At 42.9% G+C, this 27,675-nt stretch overlaps 1 protein-coding gene across 6 annotated transcripts in view; it reads left to right on the top strand.

The window, feature by feature from the left end:
* Positions 1-550: 550 nt before the first annotated feature.
* Positions 551-27,675, top strand: part of NUP153 (nucleoporin 153) — a 102,640-nt gene continuing 75,515 nt past the window's right edge. For 3 of the 6 annotated variants that reach the window (XM_054490479.2, XM_063665843.1, XM_054490478.2), the window contains exons 1-2: positions 8,677-9,674; positions 27,373-27,595. In XM_054490479.2, the coding sequence (XP_054346454.2) occupies positions 9,564-9,674; positions 27,373-27,595 (334 nt within the window). In that variant the 5' untranslated portion in view covers positions 8,677-9,563. Of the gene's footprint in view, positions 969-8,676; positions 9,675-23,087; positions 23,222-27,372; positions 27,596-27,675 lie in introns of those variants that run through there. The other 3 variants (XM_063665844.1, XM_063665842.1, XM_063665841.1) reach the window with 2 other exon arrangements.

The following is a 27,675-nucleotide window of genomic DNA, read 5'->3' as shown; positions in this document are numbered from 1 at the left end:
TGGTCTGGCTGGTCTCGAACTCCCGACCTCAGTTTTGGACACTTTTCAAAGGACCCTGTTCTAAAGTTAGTGGTGTAGGGAAAAAGTCAGTTCCTCTTTGTTTGTAAACCAAAACCAAACCTTGAGAGGAGACTCTGCTGGTATGGGAAGAGGCATAGTTGTAAAGGCTGGGCCCTTATGATGAGGAGTCGAAGAGGCAGAGCTATAGTGGACAAGAGTGAAGAGAGAAAAATGGCATTTCCTTCCCAATTGTCTACTCCTGGTGCCCCTTTGCGGATTTGCCTCCTCACTGCACAGCAGCAGACCACTACTTTGCAGAGTAACTGCTGGCCAACATGGACATCCAGTAAGAGAGAGACAAGTGATTAAACTCAAGCATCAGCAAGGATGAAGCTAAAATCAATCCTGGGTCTCAGCACTTCGGCTGGAAGGGATGGGCCTAAAAGCAGGTGCTTCTTGTAGGAAGTGCTTATGAGTCACTGCTGACTCATTGAAGGGGCAAGATTTTATGACCAAACAAGTGAAAAAGAAAGTGTAACTGTTTCTAATTGAAAGCATTTAAGTTATGGCTTGGGTTTAACTGCAGCTAGTCGATGCTCTTTATTGCTTGGTTGTGGCCTTTTTGGAGACCTATGGTCTGCTTTGATGCTTTTATCCTACACATTGTGTGGGTACATAGTGGAAGCTACACCTTCATGGGGAGAGGGGGAGAGTTTTCTGTAGTTGGGGGTGGTTGTTTAAGTAGGTTTTGCTCAACATCTGCAAAGTTGCCTTCAATTTGTTTGGTGATACTGCCTTTTTAATACTAAATGTAGAATGATATAACCTCACTCATCTTTGCTTTGGAGAATATTTGAAGAGTTCTTTTTATTGGGTTTTTTTTTTTTTTTTTTTTTTTTTTGGTTTTAAAGAAGCCTACTTTTGGTAGCTCATGATATCCTACTGTCATTATAATGGATTCAAACAAGGTAAGCTACATTGAGGCCACTGGCCATGGATTACAGGTATTGGCTTAAAATCATCTTAACTAACCATTATGCTTGTGTAATTGCTCCGTTAAATCAACTCTGCTACCTGTGATGATATGGAATAAGAATGTGCTAAATCCAGATTTTCATTTCAGCTAGTAGCCTAGCTTCCTTTGGAAATAGAAGCTAATGAAAATAACAATTAAAAAATGGTTCATTTCATTTCTGCTCACTTTGTGGTAAAAGTGAAAGTTACTGAATGGTAAAAGGAAAAAAATCTACATGATCAATAAGCTGTTGGCTCATCAGTTCTTACTTAAATTGTTGGTTGTTGTAGATTAGTAAGGAACAGAAATTCCTAAGCCTGCTCTTTACAGGAACTTCAGTTCCCTCATTATCTTGCCTTGATGTTTAACTGTTCACATGAGCAAACATGCTTCTATTTGGCCTATACAAGGGGTGATGTATGTGAGTCTTTTAAATATGATTTTTCACCTTTTGTATTGCACAGCTTTTTAGGCTTTCCCTATTGCAGGAGTTAAGAACAATAGGCATGTTGTGGCAAGAATACTTTTGATGACTCGCTTCTGGAAACTTTTAGACTAACATATCCATTATTGTTATCAAATTGTACTTTTCCAGAAGTAATGTTTGGAGAAAATACTGTGTCCAATTATTGTCTTAGCTTCATAGCAGCTATTTAAGAGGTCAAGCTACGGCCGGGTGCGGTGGCTCATGCCTGTAATCCCAGCACTCTGGGAGGCCAAGGCGGGTGGATCACGAGGTCAGGAGATCGAGACCATCCTGGCTAACACAGTGAAACCCCGTCCCTACTAAAAAAAAAAAAAAAAAAAAAAATACAAAAAATTAGCCAGGCATAGTGGCGGGCGCCTGTAGTCCCAGCTACTCGGGTGGCTGAGGCAGGAGAATGGCGTGAACCTGGGAGGCAGAGCTTGCAGTGAGCCGAGATCACGCCACTGCACTCCAGCACTCCAGCCTGGGCGACAGAGGCAGATTCCGTCTTTAAAAAAAAAAAAAAAAAAAAGAGGTCAAGCTACTAGAGATAGGTAATCTAATTGTTTTTATGATTTGTCAAGTAGAAAGCTGCCACCATTCCTGCCTTTACAGTTTAGAAAAACTACAGTTTATTGCAAGTTGCCTGAATTCTCATGTAGCATTCCAGATATATTAGATGCTAATCCAAGCCTAAGAATATTCCCTCATAGAGTGCCTGCTTGCTTTTCTACCTTAAAAATGATTTTGTGACTACAACGGAGTAAAAGAAAAGTCATCGCAATTCTAAGAAAGTAGCCTGATATTTCTTCTAGGAATTTATCTCTGCTCATAGCTTCTTGGATTAGGGTTTACTTTACATCCATGTTTTTTGTTTTTCATGAATTAATTCTAAAATAAAATTTTTCTTTTTCTTTTGCAACCAACCAAACAACCAGCAATGACTAAAAGAAAATTTGTATAAGAAAAGGATACATGGGAATTAGCAAGGGGTTCTTGAAATATCTATGCTTAAGTATATTTCATAACTAATGCTCAGTTTTAGACCCTTAACATTTCAGATGTTAATAACTTCTGCTAGATTACCTTTTTCCTTTGGAAAAAAAAGTTAATGAAAAAATAATTAAAAAATGGTTCATTTTATATCCACTCACTTTGTGGTAAAGGAGAAAGGTACAGAATGATAAAGAGGAAAAAAAAATCTACATGCTGTATAAGCTGTTGGTTCATCAATTCTTAAATTGTTGATTGTTGTGGATTAGTAAGGAACAGAAATTCCTAAGCCTGCTCTTTATGGGAACTTCAGGTACCTCATTATCTTGCCTTCAAAGTTAATCTAACTTCAGATTAATAACTTCCTGTGGCATGGTTAATTTTTGAAACAATGCTCCTAGAATGTAATACAGTTCACCTGGTGATCTTGTTAAAATGTAGGTTCTGATTGTGTTGGCTTGGGATGGGCAGAGCTGCTTTATTCTAACAAGCTCCCAGGGGCTGCTGCTGGTGCTTGCTGGTCAGAATAGCAGCAAGAGGCCAAAAGTCACTGTTTAAACTGGGTAGGCCGTGCTTGTCTGGTGGTGGTGGAGTGATATGTATGTCAGGGTTGTTTGCATGTTAACTGGTTTGCATGCTTTTGAAAAGAAATGCCTTAATAAGTTAGGGTCTGATAAACTTGAGCATTCTCTACAAATGCTTTTAAAAAATAAAGAAGCTTAGTGTTAGCAAACTAAGGTTTACAAATGTTATAGTTTTACAGACTGCAACCTTAATAAGTCCAGTTTTGTAATGTAACTGATGAATTATATTAATAAATGAAACTAAACCAATTGATTTCTTTTTTTTTTCTTTTTTCTTTTTTTTTTTGAGATGGAGTCTCACTCTGTCGCCCAGGCTGGAGTGCAGTGGCACAATCTCCGCTCACTGAAAGCTCCGTCTCCCAGGTTCACGCCATTCTCCTGCCTCAGCTTCCCGAGTAGCTGGGCCTACAGGTGCCCGCCACCACGCCCGGCTAATTTTTTTTTTGTATTTTTAGTAGAGACAGGGGTTTCACTATGTTAGCCAGGATGGTCTTGATCTCCTGACCTTGTGATCCACCTGCCTCAGCCTCCCAAAGTGCTGAGATTACAGGCATGAGCCACCGTGCCCGCCCTTGATTTCTTGTATGAGATAGATTCAACAGCATGTGTTTAGAATTTACAGTGTAGTTTTTTTTTTTTTTTTTTTTTGAGACAGAGTCTGGCTCAGTTGCCCAGGCTGGAGTGCCGTGGCATGATCTCGGCTCACTGCAACCTCTGCCTCCCAAGTTCAAGCGATTCTCCTGTCTCAGCCTCCCAAGTAGCTGGGATTACAGGCATGTGCCACCACACTCGGCTAATTTTTTAATTTTTTTAGTAGAGACAGAGTTTCGCCATGTTGGCCAGGCTGGTCTCAAACTCCTGACCTCGGATGATCCGCACACCTTGGCCTCCCAAACTGCTGGATTACAGGTGTGAGCCACCGCGCCTGGCTTGAGTGTAGCATTTTTAAGGTGAATTATCAGTGTTAAGTGCTAATGATTAATAGATTATAAAATAGTAAACTTTAGTATAACTCGATAAAATGGTAAAGTGTAGCGTAATGTGTAGACAGATTGTTTTACAGTTTTGTATACTGACATACTAAATGCCAGGACTAGAAACCAACACATAAATATCTCAATAAATATTTGTGTTTTAATGAATTAATCTCAGTTAACTCATTAACTGTCTTAAATGTTAGGATAGGATTGCCTTCCTAAATTTGGTTATTATTTCATCCAATAAAACTGAATTTCCATTCAAGATTGAATTTAAAATATGCCTTAAACGATAATGTAACGTACATAAACACATATATACCAAAGTCTAGTATACATTGATACATGTAGTCAGGAAGAGGAAATATATGGCATGTTGGAATCAAGTGATATATGTAGTTAATGAAAATTTGCTCATATTAGTTAATTTAGTCTTAAATATTACTTTATTCCCAATAGAGAGAGAACACAGTAAGTTAATGAGAATATAATGATTTACATCCTTAAATATCTTTCCATTGTGTGGCCCTTCTTTCCCTAAAATACAAGCAAACAGGCAATAAATAAATAAATAATAAATAAACCCAATAGCTTCATTTTCTTTATTTTTTTCTTTGGAGATGGGGTCTCACTCTGTTACCTAGGCTGGACTGCAGTGGTGAGATCATAGCTTGCTGCAGCCTTAGACTCCTGGGCTCAAGTGATCCTCCTGCCTCAGCCTCCCTAGTAGCTGGGACTACAGGTGCACACCACTAAGCCCAACTAATTTTTTCATTTCTTTGTAGAGAAGGATCTCATTATGTTGCCCAGGCTGGTTTCAATCTCCTGGCCTCAAGTGATCCTCCTGCCTTGGCCTCCCAAATTGCTGAGATTACAGGTGTGAGCCACATGCCTGACCAGGAATACACTTTAAAATAATAAAGTATGGTAGCAACAGGAAATGGCAAAGAGTGCCTGTTAAAAAAAAAGGTAAATACATAAACCAGAAACAGCCACTTATCATTATGAAGTATTCTGTACTGTGCATAATTGTACGTACTCCACTTTTACACAAATGGCAACACAGTAGGTTTGTTTATACCAGCATCACCACAAACACGTGAGCAATGTGTTGCAATAAGACGTTAGGATAAAGACAGTATCACCAGGCAATAGGAATTTTTCAGCTCTTTATGCGACCACCATTGTATATTGGGTCCATCGTTGATTGAAACATTGTTATGCTGTGCATGACTGTGATAATTTGTTTTCATAAAAATGAGATACCTCATTTTGTTTTGGTAGGGTGGAATAACTACATAAAACTTCGTAACTTCTTGTACTTGTCATCTTTAAACATTCTTTTGGCCAGAATTGTATTATTACCTTCTGAAAGACATATGATGGCTCTCGGCTCTTTTTCAATCTAGGTTGGGTTTAGACTAAATTGTATTTTGCTTTTAATTAGTGGATACTCCTTATCTATTAGAGATGGGTCAGCAGCCTATTTGCTAATTTATAATTGGCAGCCGGTTATATAGATATATAACCACACACACACACACATATATATGTGTATATATATATATATAACCACACACACATATGTATATAACCACACACACACATATATATGTGTATATATATATATAACCACACACACATATATAACCACACACACACATATGTGTATATATATATATAACCACACACACACATATATAACCACACACACACACATATATATATAACCACACACACACACATATATATATAACCACACACACACATATATATATTTGTTGTTTTAATTTTTTAATTTTTTTGATGTGGAGTCTCACTCTGTGGCCCAGGCTGGAGTGCAGTGGCATGATCTCAGCTCACTGCAACCTCTGCCTCCATGGGTCAAGCGATTCTCCTGCCTTAGCTTCCCGAGTAGCTGGGACTACAGGTGACCACCACCACGCCCAGATAATTTTTTTTTTTTTTTTAAGTGGAGACAGGTTTCACCACGTTGGCCAGGCTGGTCTCGAACTCCTGACTTCCAGTGATCCACCCGCCTTGGCCTCCCAGAGTGCTGGGATTACAGGTGTGAGCCACTATGCTCGGCCACTTTCTACTATATTATATGGGGAAAAAATAAAGAAGTTTCTCGGCGGAGGAGGACTATTGTAGCAACAAGCTTTTCATGAATTGCAGTGTCTCCCAATGTGCCATTTATTTGGCTGAAAAAACTAGGTTCAGGTTGAATGCAGATTTCCTCCTGTCTCTTATTCCTTCTCTGCTCTCAAGCCTGGCACGGCTTCCAATGACTCAATCACATGAATGTGAGATTAATGCATTATAGTTCCCTCAAATACTATTTTACTTCCAAGAAATAAAAGAATTGTGGAAATGGGTAAAAAGTTGAAAGCATGGGTAAAAGGAATGTGGATTTTCCCATATCTCCTCAAGTTCTACCAATCTTCTATTTCTGAAGCATTGTCTACATTTGGCCCAATTCTTTCGCGTCTCTCTTCCTTTCAAAGGTTGGCTGTGAAGGGTGTCCAGCACATCAAAGAATAGCCTCCAAGAAAGGGGTGAGCTTTGATTCCAGTCAGTCCTCTGTTCTGTGATGGAAACTCTGAGTCTGATAGAGTGAAGAGGGCAGATGGGATGTGGCTACGGTTTAATCTCCTCTACATATAACCCAATTAAAGATTCAGGTACAGATCTTCCCTATGAGTTAGCTTATCATGAATTACTTTACTTGGCTGTCAAATATCTAGCTATGGATTTGTGGAAGAACAGGATTTCTGCATAGGAGGAAGACAGCACCTGAGGGAAACAACTGTCTTTAAGAAAGACGAAGGGCTTCAGGAGGAAGAGGGGGCATACCTGGAGAGTTTAGTGGGAAGTTGGTGGGAGGAGGCATGAAGCTAGGATGGGACAGCGGAAGAGAAAATAGATTAATTTTGTTTATCATATTTGGCAACTTGTCTTGATCTTGATGGTTGTGGTCAGAGGTGCCCCTGAAAGCCATTGATGTGTACACCTATGCTTGTTATAGCATAGTTTCTTTAGGCGCTGAAAGGTACAAGTTCAAAGGTACTAGAAGATTGTTTTCACAATTTCACTTGTATGATTTAAACAGTGAACGTGAATTGTGCAGTTTGATTTTGGAGATAGTATAAATGTCTTGGAACTAATTATTTATATCTGATTGATGGTTGATATTGGATGCTTTCTATCTAAGCAGTTATTATGAACTAGATATACATTAATCCTTTCACCAGACCACTACCCTGTGAGGTCAATATTCGCTCTATTTGCGGATGAAAAAAATGAAGCTTAGAAACAGGATCAGTGGGCTGGGCGAGGTGGCTCATGCCTGTAATCCCAGCACTTTGGGAGGCCGTGGGCGGATCACCTGAGACTGGGAGTTCGAGACCAGCCTGACCAACATGGAGAAACCCCGTCTCTAGTAAAAATACAAAATTAGCCGGCCGTCGTGGCACATGCCTGTAATCCTAGCTACTCGGGAGGCTGAGGCAGGAAAATCACTTGAACCCAGGAGGTGGAGGTTGCTGAGATTGTGCCATTGCACTCCAGCCTGGGCAAAACAAGAGAAAACTTGTTTTGTAACTTCCCCAAGGCTACACAGCTAGTAAATGGTAGATTTATAGTAAATAGGCTGGGTGTGGCGGCTCACACGGGTAATCCCGGCACTTTGGGAGGCCAAGGCGGGTGGATCACTTGAGGTCAGGAGTTCAAGGCCAGCCTGGCCAACATGGCGAAACCCCATCTCTACTAAAAATACACAAATCAGCTGGGCGTGGTGGTGCACGCCTGTAGTCCCAGCTACTTAGGAAGCTGAGGCAGGAGAATAGCTTGCACCTGGGAGGCAGAGGTTGCAGTGAGCCAAGATCGCGCCACTGCACTCCAGCCTGGGCGACAGGGCAAGACTCTGTCTCTCAAAAAAAAGAAAGAAAGAAAGAAAAAAAAGATTTATAGTTAAAGTCTAAGATTTTTCACAACAGATTTTTCCTCCCTAATCATTTGGCTATTTGTCTTTAACTCTTACAGAAAAGTTGGGTTATAGTCCTGGCTTTGATTACCCATCTCAGTGTCATTGATTGTGCCACCTAAATTTCTCTGGACATCTTGAAAGAGAGGGTTGGACTATGTGATCACCAGGACCTTTCTAATCGTCAACTCCTAGAATATACATTTTGCGGATTCAGACTTTGAGTCTAGCTCACTTACTCAGTTTCCTAAATATTTGGAGCAAATACAGTATACTTTTATTACTAAGGATATATCACTTACCCCTAATGTTAGCTGACTGCATGGGTTATAATTGTAATCATTCATCGCATTTTTCGTCTATTAGCAAATATACATGCTCTCCATAGATAATCACGTCTGCTCCTCACAACAGCTTTATAAGGTGGATTTTAAAGCTCCCATTTTATGAAGGAGGAAGCTAAGGCTCAGACGGTTTTGATTCATCCAAGGTCAAATAGGTTGGGTGGCGGAACCAGAATTCCAGCCCCGTGTGTCTGCAACAAAGCCTTTATATGTTTAAAGAAACATTAATGAAGCCGTATATATTTTCTAATTCTAAGGATCATGGACATTGTTTTTCAACCACAGATTTTTTTTTTCCTCCTTCTTATATCATTAGCTCTTGTCTTTGATTTTACTATCTGCTTACTTCCTGCCCACTTTAACGAACCGACAGGGAGAAGGAGAATGGGAAGAGGTTACTGTTTTTATGTTAAGTGCCTTTTCAGAGTCTAATTTACAGCCAAGAACAGCAAAAGTACCCCTTGGCTTTGTGCCTCTGCGGCGCCCCAGAGATCTCCTTCCCCGTCCCTCTTCCTTTCCGAGAACCCGCGTTCCGTTGTTGAACTACGTTTCCCAGCGTGCCGCGCGGCCGAGAGCGTGGACTCGACCAGTCCTTCCTCTTTGCCTATCAGCTCGTCGCAGCATGATGATGCAAATGCGTCGGGCGCCTGTGAGTGACGACATTCTGGCTCGCGACCGCGGCAGCCGCCTTAGCAGGGGTAATAGGCGCAACGGCGGCGGAGGCTGCAGGGACGACGACGACGGCGGGGCGGGCGCTGTGCGCACAGGGGAGGGGTAGGCGGGCGGCGCCAGCGGCTTCAACTGCGGCACCTACGGCTAGGGCGACGGAAGAACCTCCACCAGTCGGCGGTCGAGTTAGGCCTCAACACCGCCCGGAGCTGTTCGTGCTGTCCTCTGCGGGAGATCTCCATAGAGACCGTGACATACACAGAGGCGGGGGTCCGCAGAGGCGGCCGGACCGGAGCCTGTTCGGCCTCTGCGGCCGCCACCCCCTTCCCCGCTGCCAGCACTCACCGTCTCTCCGCTCCTGCTCGTAACCTCGCGGTTCCTGGGGTGCTTGTGTCCACTGTGTGGACAGCGCGGGCGGACTTTTGGGCCGGGGCCGGGGCCGGGCGGCGGGGGGGGCGCTCTAAGGCCTCCGCCTCTGCCTCTCCCGCCCCCTTACCCGCCCCGGAGAGGGAAGCGGCGGAGGCTCCGCCATGGCCTCGGGAGCCGGAGGAGTCGGAGGGGGCGGTGGCGGCAAGATCCGGACGCGGCGTTGCCACCAGGGGCCAATTAAGCCTTACCAACAGGGGCGACAACAGCATCAGGTATGGGACCCCGACGCCGCGGTGGCCTGGCGGGTGGGGAAACTCGGCTGGAGGGGACGGGCGGTTCGAGGCCCCGGCGCCCCACGTGGAGCAGACAGGAGGGCCTGAGGAAAGGCCCGAGTGAGGCTCCGGGGGAGCTCAGGCCGTTGGGGGTGGCGACGGGAAGTGGGCTGAGACAGGCCCAGCCTTGCGGCGCACACGTGTGGTTTGGGCCGCCTTTCCCCCAACCCTCTGGGTCAGGGGCTTTCCCAGGCAGGCAATGGGCGGGAAAAGAAATTGTAGGCCCCTGATGCGCGCGTTTCTTTATTTTTTGGCGGGGATTTGGAGTTTGAGGGTATTACTCACGTTCTCTCGAGGGAGAAAGGAAAAGATGTGGTTGATGGACCTTGTACTTGCTGTTTTCTGGTGTCCCTCCTTTAGTGTGTGTGGGGAGGGGGGCTGCCCCTTGGAATCTTAACTCTGGGGCAGACGGGGAGTTGTGGGGGGCGCTGTTACATGGAAAGTGGAATAACTTAGTCTCAGCTTATGAGTTAATTCTCGGTTTCCCCTGCCCGTGGCCCTCCTCGTCTTGAGAGCATTGGCTTAGATTTTCTTAACCGGGTTATAGTTAACCGTGGCACTGGGGCATTTTGAAAGTCCCTCTCCACCCTTACGTCTTTTCTCTGCTGCGCGACTCCCCCCCCCCCCCCACCCCCGCCTTTATTTTGGAGGCTGGAATTGGCCATTCTCCACAGTTGACTCTGATCTCATACACAAAATATTTTAATATTATGAGGCGTATTCTAGAAGTTTAGTTACTTTTGACACTCCAGGAATGTTGGTGGTCTTATAGTTTAGCCACCGTATGAACGTGTGGATGTTTAAAATTATAAAAAAAGATTATCCTAATTGTAAATGAGATAGTTGATTCTGAGAAAATTCCATTTTTAAAATATTGATTGTTAGAAGTATTGAATAGGAAAACGTTAACTTATTTTAATAAAGCCACTTAAAAAACTTATCAGTGACACTGAGGTGGGAAGTGTGTGTCTTAAATTTGTTGAAAAACAAAAGTGTAGCAAAAGGATCTGATAACTTGTTGCCTACTGTTAAAGGTAGACTTCCTAGATTACTTTATTCTGGATGCTAATAAAGATTACACACTTTCACATGGTTTATGTTGGTAAATTGTGTCGTTATCAACAGATTTTTAAAAGTAAAGATTTGGGTCGGGCGCGTTGGCTCACGCCTGTAATCCCAGCACTTTGGGAGGCCGAGGCCGGCGGATCACGAGGTCAGGAGATCCAGACCATCCTGGCTAACACGGTGAAACCCCGTCGCTACTAACAAATACAAAAAATTCGCCGGGCGTGGTGGCAGGCGCCTGTAGTCCCAGCTACTTGGGAGGCTAAGGCAGGAGAATGGCGTGAACCCGGGAGGCGGAGCTTGCCATGAGCAGAGATCTTGCCCCTGCACTCCAGCCTGGGCGACAGAGCGAGACTCTTGTCTCGGAAAAAAAAAAAAAAGTAAAGATTTGAGGAAATTTTTTTTTTTTTAGTTTTCTTAAATGTTTTTTAATTTGAGGGAAATGTTTGAGTAGTAAAAATTGTGGTTCAGGTATTTTAAGTCGTTCTCTACTGATGGTTAGGTTTGGCACTGTTATTACTCCCACCAGTTTTCCCCCAGATACGTACATAAAGTGCTTAGTTTTCAAATTTGTGAAGAACAGGGGTATTTGCAAGCAGATTTAAGATTAGAATTCAGGTCACAAGCCTGGCCATTTAACCTAATCCGTCTGTAGAATGGAAGTTAGACATGCATGCTTTCTTTTCTCCTATGAATGCCTCTGAGTGCTTAGATTTTCTTGTATGACATGTAGAAAAATGACTTGTTTTAAATATAGGTCATTGGATGGTCTGGATAGAGGTTAGAAGGGAATTCATATTTTCCAGATGTCTGAAGTTATCACAGCTTTTTTTTTTTTTTTTTTTTGAGACGGAGTCTCGCTCTGTCACCCAGGCTGGAGTGCAGTGGCGCGATCTTGGCTCACTGCAAGCTCCGCCTCCCGGGTTAATGCCATTCTCCTGCCTCGGCATCCAGAGTAGCTGGGACTACAGGCGCCCGCCACCACGCCTGGCTAATTTTTTGTATTTTTAGTAGAGACGGGGTTTCACCATGTTAGCCAGGACGGTCTCGATCTCCTGACCTCCTGATCTGCCCGCTTCGGCCTCCAAAGTGCTGGGATTACAGGCGTGAGCCACCGCGCCCGGCCCCTGATCACAGCTTAAATGTACTTAGATAAAATAAAAATCTAATTTTGAGGAGATGATGTCTTAACAGCATAACATCTATGATCCAAGGTGTCTTAGAGTTGATACGACTTCAGGCTGTGTAGTTTTGTTTTAAATCTTGATAATTTATTACTGCCCCTTATCTAAAATACTTTTGCTTTTTGCCCTGGCTATTTAATTAAAAAAGAAAACATATTTTAGCTTTTGAATTGGGAATTAAAGGTATTTAGGGGTTTCTTGATCAGCACTGTAGGTGCTATTTAATATTGGCAGAAACTACCACTACCCAAGAAAAGTATTCAGGTATATTCAAAAGAATACTCCCCTTTTTAAATTTTTTTTTTAATCTTAAAAATAAGGACTTTCTTTAGTCCTTATTGAGGCTTTGGTGGACATAGGGTCTACCCACTCGCTGTTTACTATCCTAGGCTGTCAACTGGATGTTTTGCAGAAGCTGCTGAGTCATCATGAAGCAAGCTTCATGACATGGCATGTTTTATACTAATGTTATTTGATTAGTGTCCAAGGGTTTCTGGGCAAAAATTAAGCTTTTGGTAGTATAGCAGAAAGTTGGAGTAAGAAACAATGAGAGGTCTGGCGTTGTTAGTTAATGGATGTTTGCCAGTGCCTGTCAGGGCAACTTGCTAGTACAGTCACCCAGTACCTATGACTTCTGCATGTGTTCATTTGACTTGTAATTTCCTGTTTTGACTTCTGGGTTTAGCTCTCCTGGGAAATGCTGTAAGTTTACTACTTTCCTTCTTTAACTTCTGATTTTTTTTTTTTGAGATGGAGTCTTGTTCTGTGGCCCAGGCTGGAGTGCAATGGCGCGATCTTGGCTCACTGCAGCCTCTGCCTCCTGGGTTCATGCCATTCTCTTGCCTCAGCCGCCCGAGTAGTTGGGATTACAGGCATGCGCCACCACGCCCGGCTAATTTTTGTATTTTTAGAGACGGGATTTCACCATGTTGGTCAGGCTGGTCTCAAACTGACCTCAGGTGATCCACCCACCACAGCCTCCCAAAAGTGCTGGTATTACAGGCGTGAGCCACCGCGCCCGGCCCAACTTCTGTTCTTTAAAATGTCATCTTGCATGAAGTTGTGTGGACAAATTCATTGTCTTGCTCAAATAACTGAAGGGTAATAAGGGTAATAACTCTTAAGAATTGTAGAAGCAAATATGAAGAACAGCCCTGAATAATGCAAGCTGATCATTCTTACTTGCCTTCTCCCCTACCCCTTTACCTTTTTCCCAGATGCATTTAGGAAATGGTGTCATTTTTCTTTTCTCCTTTGTTTTTTTGAGACGGAGTTTTGCATCTGTTGCCCAGGCTGGAGTGCAATGGCGCAATCTCGGCTCAGTGCAACCTCTGCCTCCTGGGTTCAAGCTATTCTCCTGCCTCAGCCTCCCGAGTAGCTAGCATTACCGGCATGCGCCACCACAAATGGCTAATATTTTTTTTTTTTTTGAGACGGAGCCTCGCTCTGTCACCCAGGCTGGAGTGCAGTGGCATGATCTCTGCTGACTGCAAGCTCTGCCTCCCGGGTTCACACCATTCTTCTGCTTCAGCCTCCCGAGTAGCTGGGACTACAGGTGCCTGCCACCACGTCCAGCTAATTTTTTGTATTTTTAGTAGAGACGGAGTTTCACTGTGTTAGCCAGGATGGTCTCGATCTCCTGACCTTGTGATCTGCCTGCCTCGGCCTCCCAAAGTGCTGATATTACAGGCATGAGCTACCTCGCCTGGCCAGAAATGGTGTCATTTTTCTAGTTGGGAGTGAATAGGTCACTGAAGAGAATGTGGTTAGTTCCTGTCTTCCTTTTCCATTTCCTTTTTGTTCAGATTGTCAGGCACAGAAAGTCAGCTCTTTGGAGAGGTCAAGCTGCTTGCTTTTCTTAGTAGCCACTACAAAAAACTTGAGCCCATGGGCAAACCAGAACCTTGCCTCTGGCAGAACCTACTGCCGCCTCCTGGTGAGAGGTGGCACTACTAAAAATACAAAATTAGCTGGGCGTGGTGGCGCATGCCTGTAATTCCAGCTGCTTGGGAGGCTGAAGCAGGAGAGTTGCTTGAACCCGGGAGGCGGAGGTTGCAGTGAGCCAAGCCAAGATGGTGCCGTTGCACTCTTGGGCACTTATTTTTGCCCTTTTTGTCCCGGGATGGGGGTGGGGTGGGGTGGTGTGGGGAGTGTGCTTCAGACATTTATCTTCTGGTTTAGAGCTAAGGGACTCCGCCTTTAATCCTCCTAGATATAGTTTGTCTTACAAGTCAGTTCCTGCATTTAGCTTTTTTTTTTCCCCCGAGACAGAGTCTTGCTCTGTTGCCCAGGCTGGAGTGCAGTGGCACAATCTTGGCTCACCGCAACCTCTGCCTCCCAAGTTCAAGCAGTTCTCCTGCCTCAGCTCTTGAGTAGCTGTGATTACAGGCTCAGACCACCACGCCTAGCTAATTTTTTTTTTTTTTTTGAAATGGAGTCTTGCTCTGTCACTCAGGCTGGAGTGCAATGGTGCGACCTCGGCTCACTGCAACCTCCGCCTCCCGGGTTCAAGCAATTCTCTGCCTCAGCCTCCCGAGTAGCTGGGATTATAGGCACCTACCACCACGCCTGGCTAATTTTTGTATTTTTAGTAGAGACAGGGTTTCACCATCTTGGCCAAGCTGTTCTTGAACTCCTGACCTCCTGATCCACCTGCCTTGGCCTCCCAAAGTGCTGGGATTACAGGCGTGAGCTACCGCACCCGGCCTAATTTTTGTATTTTTAATAGAGACTGGGTTTCACCAAGTTGGCCAGGCTGGTCTCGAACTCCTCACGACGTGGTCTGGCCTCCTCGGCCTCTCAAAGTGCTGGGATTATAAGCATGAGCCACTGCACCTGGTGCATTTAGCTTTTTTTTTTTTTTAGACAGAGTTTCGCTCTTGTTGCCCAGGCTGGAGTGCAAAGGCACCATCTTGGCTCATTGCCACCTCCGCCTCCCGGGTTCAAGCAACTCTCCTGCTTCAGCCTCCCAAGTAGCTGGGATTACAGGCATGCAACACCACGCCCAGCTAATTTTGTATTTTTAGTAGAGATGAGGTTTCTCCATGTTGGTCAGGCTGGTCTCGAACTCCCGACCTCAAGTGATCCATCTACCTGCCTTGGCCTCCCGAAGTGCTGGGATTACAGGCATGAGCCACTGCTTAGCTATTTTTAAAAAGGGGAAGGAAACCTCTTTATCAGTAGCTTAGATCAGGGGTCAGTAAACTTTTTCTGAAAGGGACACAGATAGTAAATTTTTAGGCTTTGCTGTGGTAAATTGTCGTTTGTTTTGTTTTTAACAATCCTTTAGCAAATGTAAAAACCATTCTTAGCTTGTATGAAAAAAGGCCAAGGTCTGAATTTGGCCCAGCCCACAGATCATGGTTTGCTATACCATGGTTTATACGATAGTATTGTTTTTATTTGTTTTGGAAGCTTCTTTGTGATACTTTGTCCCAAATAAGTATGTCCTGCCTGGTATCTGATAGCTGGATTGTTCTCAGAGTTGAAAAGGAGGGATATTTAGAGGTTGAATATTTAAATCATTCCAGAAGTCACCAAGTTTTTGACTTTTATTTTATCCTTATTTGCTTTATCCTAGATGCTTAATATAATCAGTGGGAGTAGAAATGGAAACATTAATAGGATTGGATAGTTGATAGGATAGTTGTTAGGAAAAAATTGTAGTGTAATGGAGTCAGCCTGAGTTTGGATCCCTGTTCTACCTGGACTTGGACAAGTTGATTTACTCATGTGTAAAGTGAAAATTGTTGTGGAGGTTAAATGGGACAAGTGAAGCTTTTAGAACAGGACCTGGCATATGTATATAAGTAAGGAGTTATTAAAAATTGAGTCCTTATTATATATATGCAATTGAAATTTGAAATTAAATAGAACTGTTTGATTTAGGGTCTTTTTTTTGTGGGAGACTAGAGTTTTATTATTACTCAAATTAGTCTCCTGATTTAGGGTCTTCATATTGTCTCTGAATTTTCCTGCTTCTTATCAGAAGTTTTTTTCCTTTAGGTGACTAAATTCAATACTTGCATGTATTAAATTGTTTAATGCAAAGTAGGTCTTTTGTTTGTGATGAGAGGTTTTGTGTGGTATTATATTAATTAATTTTTCTAGTAAGTGACAAAAAAGCCCACTTGCTGTATCCATTTTCTGGGAAGTCCCTGACAAGGCAGATATCTTAGTTTGAAGTAAAATAAAAATTGTAGTCTGATGTCACTAATTAAAACTGTTTACTTTTCTTTTTTTTTGAGACAATCTAGCTCTGTCACCCAGGCTGGAGTGCTGTGGTGTGATCTTGGCTCACTGCAGTCTCTGCCTCCCAGGCTCAAGGGATTCTCCTGCTTCGGCCTCCTGAGTAGCTGGGGTTACAGGCGTGTGCCACCACGCCTGGCTATTTTTGTATTTTTAGTAAACATGGGGTTTCACCATGTTGGTCTGGTGGTCTCAAACTTCTGACCTCAAGTGATCTGCCCTCATCGGCTTCCCAAAGTGCTGGGATTACAGGCGTGAGCCACCTCGCCCGGCCAAAACCATTTTCATTAGGCACAGAGTATTATTGCAAAGATTGTAATTATCTTGTATTTTCTTTTTTTTCTTTTTTTTTTTTTTTTTGAAACGAGTCTTGCCCTGTCACCCAGGCTGAAGTGCAGTGGTGCGATTTCGGCTCAGTGCAACCTCCGCTTCCCAGGTTCGAGCGATTCTCCTGCCTCAGCCTTTGGAGTAGCACACACCATTATTCCTGGCTAATTTTTTATATCTTTAGTAGGGACAGGGTTTCACCATGTTGGCCAGGCTGGTCTCGAAGTCCTGACCTCGTGATCCACCTGCCTCAGCCTCCCAAAGTGTTGGGATTACAGGCATGAGCCACCACGCCCGGCTATCTTGTATTTTCAAAAAAAAAAAATTATTTGTAGCTATTTAGCTTATCTTCATGGTTGTAATATATTTTTAAAAGATTCTTCTGTGTTGGGAAGCCTGGTTTCAAGTCTTGCTGACACATACAATTTACTGTCAGAAACAGAATGATAGGATGCCTTTTCTAACTATAGATATTTCAGTTTGCTTGATTTTGCTTATCTTTTTCATAGTGTGATTTAAGAAACAAACTCTTACTCCCAATTTTCAAACATGTTACATGAGAAAAAGTGTGATAGTATCCTGTAGGTAACTTTTAGTGAGTTTAACTACTGTGAGCTTTTATTGAGTTTTCTTTTTTTTTTTTTTTAAGACAGAGTCTCACTCTGTTGCCCAGGCTGGAGTGCAATGGCGCGCTCTTGGCTCACTGCAACCTCCGACCCCCGGGATTCAAGTGATTCTCCTGCTTCAGGCTCCCAGCTCTTTTTTTTTTTTTTTTTTGAGACGGAGTCTCGCTCTGTCGCCCAAGCTGGAGTGTAGTGGCGCAATCTCAGCTCACTGCAAGCTCTGCCTCCAGGGTTCACGCCATTCTCCTGCCTCAGCCTCCCAAGTAGCTGGGACTACAGGCGCCCGCCACCACGCCCCGCTAATTTTTTGTATTCTTAGTAGAGATGGGGTTTCACCATGTTAGCCAGGATGGTCTCAATCTCCTGACCTTGTGATCCGCCCACCTTGGCCTCCCAAAGTGCTGGGGTTACAGGCGTGAGCCACCACGCCCGGCTGCTCCCAGCTAATTTTTGTATTTTTTCGGTAGAGACAGGGTTTCGCCATGTTCCCCAGGCTGGTCTCCAACTCCTGGACTGAAGCAGAACCCCCACCTCGGCCTCCAAAGCACTGAGATTACAGGCGTGAGCCACCGTGCTTGGACCTGAATCTAGTTTCAATAATCTGAATTTAACATCCAAATCTAAGACATTATTGGTTGTATTTTATAAGCCTATGCCATTCAGCAGTGAAGTTTACCCTATTCAATCAGTCCAAGTCCTCTAGCCATTTAAAGTATTTTTCTAGCTGAAGAATTAAAAACCTACTCCCTGGGAGAATAAGATTCCAGAACCTTAAAACTGATGATGGACTGCATTTGATATTTACAGTTAAAGATCCCGTGAAATTATTTGAGAAAGGAGATTTTATAATCTGAACACTGCTAAGGATAATGTGAAGAAAAGGGAGTTGAACAGAACTGAAGTCAAGAAAACTAGTAGGAAGAAAAGAGCTTTGTATAGAAGAAGGAAGGATATATAGGAATGACAAGGAGTTGGCCATACTGAAAAGATACCTCTGGTTATTCATGTGAAAAGGTTTATAAGAAAAGAATGTCGTTAATTACAAATGAGTTCTGAGTTAGTGTTATAGAATAGCCTTCCCCCACCCCAGCTGCCTTTCATTAGTCCTTTTTTTTTTTTTGAGATGGAGTCTCGCTCAGTCGCCCAGGCTGGAGTGCAGTGATGTGATCTCGGCTCACTGCAACCTCTGCCTCCTGGGTTCAAGCAATTCTCCCTCCCTCAGCCTCTCAAGTAGCTAGGATTACAGGTGCCTGCCACCACGCCTGGCTAATATTTGCATTTTTTAGTGGAGACAGGGTTTCGCCATGTTGGCCAGGCTTGTCTTGAACTCCTGACCTCAGGTGACCTGTCCACCTCAGCCTCCCAAAGTGCTGGGATTACAGGCATGAGCCACTGCGCCCAGCTCGTTAATCCTTCAACTCAGGTTAAATACAATTTGAAAAGCTAATGTATTCACAGTACCTTATACATTGAATGTTCCTCATATGTATGTAGTATTGAATTCTAATCCCTAGATTGAATTTTTAATTAGTCTAAATCTCAGTGGCATTTTTGACATGTTTTGTCAAATGAAGAACCCTTCTTTCTTGGAGAGGGAATACCGAGTGGATTTAGCCAGTTCACATTCTAAAATTCACTCCTTTAATCCTTGAACTTAAATTTATTATTTATGATTATGAAGTGTAGACTGTGCTTTAGGGACACAGAGTATTTTTTAAGATTTATTTATTTATTTTTTTGAGATGGAGTCTTGCTCTGTAGCCCAGGCTGGAGTGCAGTGGTGTGATCTGGGCTCACTGCAACCTCCGTCTCCCAGGTGCAAGTGATTCTCCTGCCTCAGCCTCCTGGGTAGCTGGGATTACAGGCGCACACCACCCGCCCAGCTAATTTTTGTAGTTTTAGTAGAAATGGTATTTCACCATGTTGGTCAGGCTGGTCTCAAACTCCTGACCTCAAGTGATCTGCCCGCCTCGGCCTCCCAATATGCTGGGATTACAGACGTAAGCTACTGCACCTGGCTGTTTTTTAAGATTTTATTTATTTTTATTTTATTTTATTTTTATTTTTTTGAGATGGAGTCTCGCTCTGTGGCCCAGGCTGGAGTGCAGTGGCGCGATCTTGACTCACTGCAAGCTCCGCCTCCCGGGTTCACGCCATTCTCCTGCCTCAGCCTCCCAAGTAGCTGGGACTACAGGCACCCACCACCACACCCAGCTAATTTTTTATATTTTTAGTAGAGACGGGGTTTCACCGTGTTAGCCAGGATGGTCTCGATCTCCTGACCTCGTGATCCACCCGCCTCAGCCTCTCAAAGTGCTGGGATTACAGGCATGAGCCACCATGCCTGGCCTTGTTTTTGAATCTTAAAGCACTCTTCAGGTCCATACAGAAAGCTTATTTCCCTCACGCCTGCTTATTTCCTGTAAAGACCTGAAGAACTCTTCTCTCAAGAACTCCTGAAAACATAGGTGGGTTACATTGGGCCTTCTTTGGTAGTAAGGTCAAAGGAACCTTTTCTTCCGTAAGAAAACCGTTTTTCCTCTTGTCAGACTCCTTTTACTCTTATTTGTTAGTGGCTGAAGTCTTTAGTACTTCAAAACTCTTTTAAAAAACTGCCAGTCAAGGAGGTACCTCTCCAGATCTGTTTGGTAGGCAGGGTACCTTAACTCTTTTTTTGGGTTGGTTGGTTTGTTTGTTTTGAGACAGTTTCACTCTTGTCGCCCAGGCTGGAGTGCAATGGCACGATCAGCTGGAACATCAACTTCATTTTATTTTCAAAAAATTGTTTCAGTATTTTCTTTTTCTTTTTTTTTTTTTTTTTGAGACGGAGTCTCGCTCTGTCACCCAGGCTGGAGTGCAGTGGCGCGATCTCAGCTCACTGCAAGCTCCGCCTCCCGGGTTCACGCCATTCTCCTGCCTCAGCCTCCTGAGAAGCTGGGACTACAGGCGCCCGCCACCATGCCCAGCTAATTTTTTGTATTTTTAGTAGAGACAGGGTTTCACCGTGTTAGCCAGGATGGTCTCGATCTGCCGACTTCATGATCCGCCCGCCTTGGCCTCCTAAAGTGCTGGGATTACAGGCGTGAGCCACTGTGCCCAGCCCCCCCTTAACTCTTGAGTCTCCTTTCCAATACTGTGCATAAGATTTCTTTTCCGTAGTCGTTTTTTAAAAATTTCTAATGTCTTGTAGTTGGCTGTGCATCGTAAACACATATTCCGTGTAAGTCTTTAACAGTGGAAATCAACTCGAAGGTAGGCTTTTATGTTAACTTGTCATTGATTTTTCAGAGTTGATATTAAAAAGATGTTTATAAATATGTGTTTGGTAGACAATAAGATACTAATTAAAATGGTGGTCTTTTAGGTAAAAATCTATTGTAGTTAAGCTTATAATCATGGTTATGTATACCAAGGCCTTAATTAGAGTAACAGGTCACTGAGTTTTTGATGGTTTCAGTATAGTGGTTCTCAAACATTAATTTGCACAAGAGTCAAATTCAAGAGCTTATTAAAATAAATTTGCCTTTCTAACGCGCTCATAGACCACACCAATGCTGCTGATCTGAGAACTACACTTTGCGAACCACTGTTTTAGTCCTTTTATAAGTGACTAGATGTATAAACTACAGAACTGAAGATTACACAGATTGTCACACATGGGTATGCACACAATTTAAAGGGAATTTTGTGAGATTTAAAGCTATTTTAAGTTTTATTAGATTTTGCATTTATTGATAAGGTTACCAGAAGCTTTGAATTGCATGTTCCGAGGACACGCCTGTATTTGAGTCTTAGCACATTTTTGTTCGTTCAGTCCATAGTACTTCCGTCTCTCTCTCTTTTTTTTTTTTTTCTTGAGACAGAGTCTCGCTTTGTTGCTCAGGCTGGAGTGCAGTGGCATGAACTCGGCTCACTGCAACCTCTGCCTCCCAGGTTCAAGCGATTCTCCTACCTCAGCCTTCCAAGTATCTGGGTCTACAGGTGCCCACCACCATGCCCAGCTAATTTTTTTTTTTTTGTATTTTTAGTAGGGACGGGGTTTCACTGTGTTGGCCAGGCTGGTCTTGAACTTCTGACCTCGTGATTCTCCCGCTTCAGCCTCCCAAAGTGCTGAGATTACAGGAGTAAGCCACCGTGGCCCCAGCCCCATCCTTTATTTCTTTTTCTTTTCTTTTCTTTTTTTGTGAGATGGAGTCTTGCTCTGTCACCCAGGCTGGAGTGCAATGGCACGATCTTGGCTCACTGCAACCTCCACCTCCCAGGTTCAAGCGATTCTTCCCCCTCAGCCTCCTGAGTAGCTAGGGTTATAGGCATCACCATCATGCCCAGATGAATTTTGTATTTCTGTAGAGACAGGGTTTCACCATGTTGGCCAGGCTGGTCTTGAACTCTTGACCTCAGGTGATCCTCCCGCGTCCGCCTCCGGAAGTGCTGGGATTACAGGCGTGAGCCACCACGCCCAGCTCCTATCCTTTATTTCTTTATCCCAACCTTCATCTCTGTAAAACAGTACATAAATGGACCAGAAAAGGGTCTTTATCCTGGTGAATATTTTAGAATCTATACTAACTCATGGAGGTAAAGACAAACATTGCTATTCTTCATTCAGCCAATACTTACTGATCACATACATGTCAAGCAGTGAACAAGTTCCTGCCTTCTTGGAGCTTATATTCTAAGTTAGGAAGACAAGGAAACAAGTAAACATAATATGTAACACATAAACATAATATGGTGATTCAGTGCTATCAATAAAGTTGGTGGAATGGGATACCCAATTTTGAAAAAAATACAGAAAAATATTTTTAATAAAAAATAAAGCTGGGAAGCAAAATGAGTTGGGTGTCCTATTATATAAGCAAAGACCTGAAAAAGTAAAGAGGCCATGCAAATTTCTGCTAGAGAAGTATTAGGCCAGGCGCGGTGGTGGCGCACTTTGGGAGTGCTGGGATTACAGGCTGGAGTGCAGTGGCGCTATCTCAGCTCACTGCAACCTCTGCCTCCCGGGTTCAAGCGTTTTTTCTGCCTCAGCCTTCCTTGTAGCTGGGATTACAGGAGTGTGCCACCACACCCAGCTAATTTTTGTATTTTTAGTAGAGCTGGGGTTTCACCATGTTGGCCAGGCTGGTCTCAGCTCCTGACTTCAAGTGATCTGCCCGCCTCGGCCTCCCAAAGTGCTGGGATTACAGGCGTGAGCCACTGTGCCCGGCCTCAAAGGAAGTACCTTTAAGAAGGGTCTACTTAGAGATATGCTGGTGGTTAATGGAATAAATACGGGATAGCAAGATACCCAGAGACTAATAGCAGAATGTTACTACCTTCTCTAGGACTAGAAGAATAAAGGGAAGAAATGCTGTAACCGGAGTGGAGGGGTGCTGGAGTGGTAGTTTTGGAGATGGAGCAAGATTTAAGCAGGGAGGAGCACAGAAGGAAGACCTCTCTTTACTCCCATTCTCTAATATCTAGTGTTATCTAATATCTCTCATGGAGTAGTCTTACCAGAAACCAGTTGGTAGTGCAGTCCATAGAAACAGCCTATCAAAAATGGGCTGAGAAAAGGGCAAGTGGATACCAGCACAGCATCAAATCTGTGATTTTATAAGTGTGTGTGTGTGTGTGTGTGTGTGTGTGTGTGTGTGTAGGAAAAAGCTAAATTTTAAGAAAAGTGAGTAGACTTAAAGAAAAACTTTAAATCCAAGTGAGTGGATTCAGAGAAAAACGGTACAGGTGAAAATCATTGCCAGAGTTTGGGAAACACTAGGAAAATAATTTTATGAACTGTATGTATTTAGCACAGTCTAAAATGGTCTGTAAGATTTGTTTACCTAATTCACTTTAGAATATTTTCATTATAATCTTAAATATTGTCTGACTGGTGCTCCACATGTATGTTTTTTCTAGACAACTGAAGATTAAGCCTTTCAAGAATGCACAATTTTATTCATCTGTTTTGGAGGGACTTCTCTAAAATGTATCTTAATTTCCTGAAATGTATCTGATTTCCAATATTAGAATCACTTCAGAGGGCTTGATAAAACAGGTGGGACCTACTTCTGGAGTTCATCCTTTAGTAGGGCTGGAGAATGACCTGGGATGATGCTGATAATACTGCTAAAAAGGGATCACACTTATACTAAGCTTAATTTAACTTTTTCTTAATGACTTAGGGTTATTTAACCTACAAAGGTATATTTGGGTATTGAAACACAAGGATGTTTCTTCTTTCATACTGGTTCCAGGTTCATTTTATTATTTTCCTTCCTTCTTCCCATCCTCCCTCCTTTCTCTTTGTCTTTGTTTTTGTTTTGAGAGACAGGGCCTCTGTCACCCAGGCAGGAGTGCAGTGGTACAATCATAGCTGACTGCAACCTTGAATTCCTAGGCTCAAGTGATTCTCCTGTCTCAGCCTCCCAAGTAGCTAAGACTACAGGCCTGTGCCACACTTGTAGCTAATATAGTCTGCATTCCTTTTTACTCCTCATGCTGTTATTCACTGTGCCACTAGTAATGTCTCTGTCTCACTGTTCCTGTATTAAGCTCTTCTGGGCTGAGACTAGATAAGTTGGTTAAATTTTAGTATAGAAAATAGGTCTGTAATCTAAGTTCATGTATTTTAGTGAATGAGCTTTATTATATCCACTTTGACCAGTTTTGTTTTCTAATTATTTTTGAAGATACCTAATGCTGCCACATAAGGGATCTATGAGTGAGGGTGGCGCCGATTTAAAGTTGTTCTATACTTGCCTTCCAGATGGATAGGGATCACAGGAATCTCTGATACTTTTAGTAGCTAAACACCTTACTTGAAGTCCACAAAAAATTTTTTAAATGTACATTAAATTCTAGAATTGCTATAGCTGGATGTGGTAGTCGGCCTGTAGTCCTAGCTACTTGGAAGGCTGAGATGAGAGCCCAGGAGTTTGAGGCTGCCGTGGGCCATGATCATGTGCCATTGCACTCTATCTGGTATGACACAGGTCTCCGGAAAAAAAAAAATTCTGGCTATAGTGCTTTAGCTAGCCTGTCACCTGTATCAAGTATGTCTTTGTTTTTAAGTCTTTTTTTGTTTTTCTGAGCTGGAGGCTCGCTGTGTTGCCCAGGCTGGAGTGCAATGGCCCGATCTTGGCTCACTGTAACGTCTGCCTCCCAGATTCAAGCGATTCTCCTGCCTCAGCCTCTCTAGTAACTGGGATTACAGGCACGCACCATCATGCCTGGCTAATTTTTGTATTTTTAGTAGATACAGGGTTTTGCCATGTTGGCCAGGCTGGTCTCCAACTCCTGGCCTCAAGTGATCCACCAGCCTTGGCCTCCCAAAGTGCTGAGATTACAGGCGTGAGCCACCACGCCCAGCCTTAAGTCTGTCTTAAACTGTATTACAGCTTGTAAACACTTCAAGTCTTGAAGTATGGAAATGGGATAAGTAACTACTTATTAGGTGTGTTTTTACAAATATTAAATATTGGATATAGGTATATAGGCTTTCTTTCCATAGTAACTAATACTGTGTAATATTAGCAAAGAAAAAGGGAACAGTGAATTGGTGTTGTTCAGTAGTGTTCTAGAACTTGGCTTCATGTGTTTGATAGACAGCTTACTTGTAGATCTATTGAAAATTTGCACAGTACATGGAAGAATAATTACATGCTTCCCAGTTGTTACTTATACCTTTTCTTTTTTTTCTTTTTTCTTTTTTTTTTTTTTTGAGACGGAGTCTGGCTTTCGCTTTGTTGCCCAGGCTGGAGTGCAATGGCGTGATCTCAGCTCACTGCAACCTCCATCTGCCAGCTCCAAGCAATTCTGCCTCAGCCTCCTGAGTAGCTGGGATTACAGATGTGCACCACCACACCCGGCTGATTTTTTTTTGTATTTTTAGTAGAGATGGGGTTTCATCATATTGGTCAGGCTGGTCTTGAACTCCTGATCTCATGATCCACCCACCTCGGCCTCCCAAAGTGCTGGGATTACAGGCGTGAGCCACCGCGCCCGGCTACCTTTTCACATAGTAAGGAAATTACTATTCAAGTGCCTGTATCAGAAATGTCTTCCATTTTTTTTGTTGGCAGGATATTTTAAGGCCTCTGTCTTGAGTTTCCCTTCTAGGTAGATTTATATATTCTGCCTTGATTTTATTGTTTTCTGTACCTACTGAGTCATTTTTTTCCTTTCTTTGACTCTTTCTTTGAAACCCTACTAAATCTGCTTTGTGAAATAAATTGTTGCCTAAAATTGGTTACCTTACCCCAGTTTATTGCCAGCTTTTTCCTTGTTAGTAAAAAAGTTTTCAGTATGTTTCTGCTATATCTTGTAAATTGATACATGCCTCCACATTGTTTCATTTGATTTTCATTATAATTACTATAAATAATAGGAGGCAGGGTTATTTTACCTAGAATAAATCAAAGTACAGGGAGGTCCTCAAATTTTACCCTAGGTCCTGGCAATCCCAAAGCACATACTTTTTTTTCTGAGACGGAGTCTCCGCTCTGTCGCCCAGGCGATCTCAGTTCACTGCAAGCTTTCTCAAGCAATTATTTTACTGCACATTTGGCTCACTGCAAGCTACGCCACCCGGGTTCACGCCATTCTCCTGCCTCAGCCTTCCGAGTAGCTGGGACTACACGCGCCTGCCACCACGCCTGGCTAATTTTTTATATTTTTAGTAGAGATGGGGTTTCACCGTATTAGCCAGGATGGTCTTCATCTCCTGACCTCGTGATTTGCCCACCTCGGCCTCCCAAAGTGCTGGGATTACAGGCGTGAGCCCAAAGCCCATACTTTTACTCTGTCTTAGCAAGTTATTTAACTTCATTGTCTCTCTTATCCATAAGGTGGGGATATTAGTTCATAAAGTTATGGTGAGGATTAAACTGAATAATAACGTATAAATTGCTTAGAATAGTGTCTAGCACATAGCCAAACTAGAATAAAAATAATACTGAAAGCTATTATACCACGTTACTTTCCCTTTCTCCTTTTAAAAGTTACCATAATAGCTGGGCACGGTGGCTCATGCTTGTAATCCCAGCACTTTGGGAGGCAGAGGTGGGCGGATCACCTGAGGTCTGGAGTTCGAGACCAGCCTGACCAACATGGAGAAACCCCGTCTCTACTAAAAATACAAAATTAGCTGGGTGTGGTGTAATTCCAGCTAATTGGGAGGCTGAGGCAGGAGAATCTATTGAACCCAGGAGGCGGAGGTTGTGGTGAGCCGAGATCGCGCCGTTGCACTCCAGCCTGGGCAACAAGAGCGAAACTCCGTCTCAAAAAAAAAAAAAGTTACCGTAATAAAATTAATCACTGAGATTTTCAGCCAACATTTGCTGTAGTGAAATTTCAACATCAGAAAAGGTTTTAGATTGTTTCTTGAGTTTATTTTTGTTGGATTGTTTTTTTGTTTTTGTTTTGTTTTGTTTTTTGAGATGGAGTTTTGCTCTTGTTGCCTGGTCTAGAGTGCCATGGCGCAGTCTGGGCTCCCTGTAACCTCTGTCTCCTGGGTTTAAGCAATTCTCCTGCCTCAGCCTCCTGAGTACCTGGGATTATAGGCATGCGCCACCATGCCCTGCTAATTTTTTGTATTTTTAGTAGAGATGGGGTTTCTCCATGTTGGTCAGGCTGGTCTTGAACTCCCGACCTCAGGTGATCTGCCCACCTCAGCCCCCCAAAGTGCTAGGATTACAGGCATGAGCCACCTCGCTCGGCCAGATTGTTTTAGTTCCTGTATTTTTTTTTTTTAAACTCTCGTATTTCTAGTTGTCTGAATTTTTATTTATCTTAAAGAATGTGCAGTAAAATAATTGCTTGAGAAAGCTATTGAAAGTATTGTTTGTTTGTTTTAACATACTGGGAAAAAATGGGTGCCTTTTCTCTGAGATTAAAACATGTATTACATATTAGTAAAACTAAAATCGATATTGAGTATTTGATGGCCTTTTGGGGTTTTCTTAAGGATTAGAATAATGCGGCCGTTTGGGACAATTATTGCCTTATGTATGCATATAGAAGAAAGAAAGAGTTTCACATCTATAGAATTTGTAAAAACCATTATGTTAGCAGTAACTGTAGTAACTGAATTTTAGCAAACTTGTTGGACACCTTTGTGTTTTGCTTGGCCTGGCTTTCAGTAAGTAGGTACTTATTTTAAAAAGATAAATTTCTTAAACTGTCATAATATGTTTTTTCTCCCAACAGGGCATTCTTAGCAGGGTTACAGAATCTGTTAAGAATATTGTGCCAGGGTGGCTACAAAGATACTTCAACAAGAATGAAGATGTATGCAGCTGTTCAACAGACACAAGCGAGGTTCCACGCTGGCCAGAAAATAAAGAGGACCATCTGATATATGCCGACGAGGAGAGCTCTAATATTACTGATGGGAGAATCACACCTGAGCCAGCAGTCAGTAATGCAGAAGGTAAATAAAATGTGACTATTTTGTCATGAATGATAGGTTTTCATGCCCTAATTTTGAAGATATTACCTAGTTATGGTGAA

This window comes from Pongo pygmaeus, chromosome 5 (genome assembly GCF_028885625.2).
Source record: "Pongo pygmaeus isolate AG05252 chromosome 5, NHGRI_mPonPyg2-v2.0_pri, whole genome shotgun sequence".
NCBI lineage: Eukaryota > Metazoa > Chordata > Mammalia > Primates > Hominidae > Pongo > Pongo pygmaeus.
This window is presented reverse-complemented; position numbering and strand designations above follow the sequence as displayed.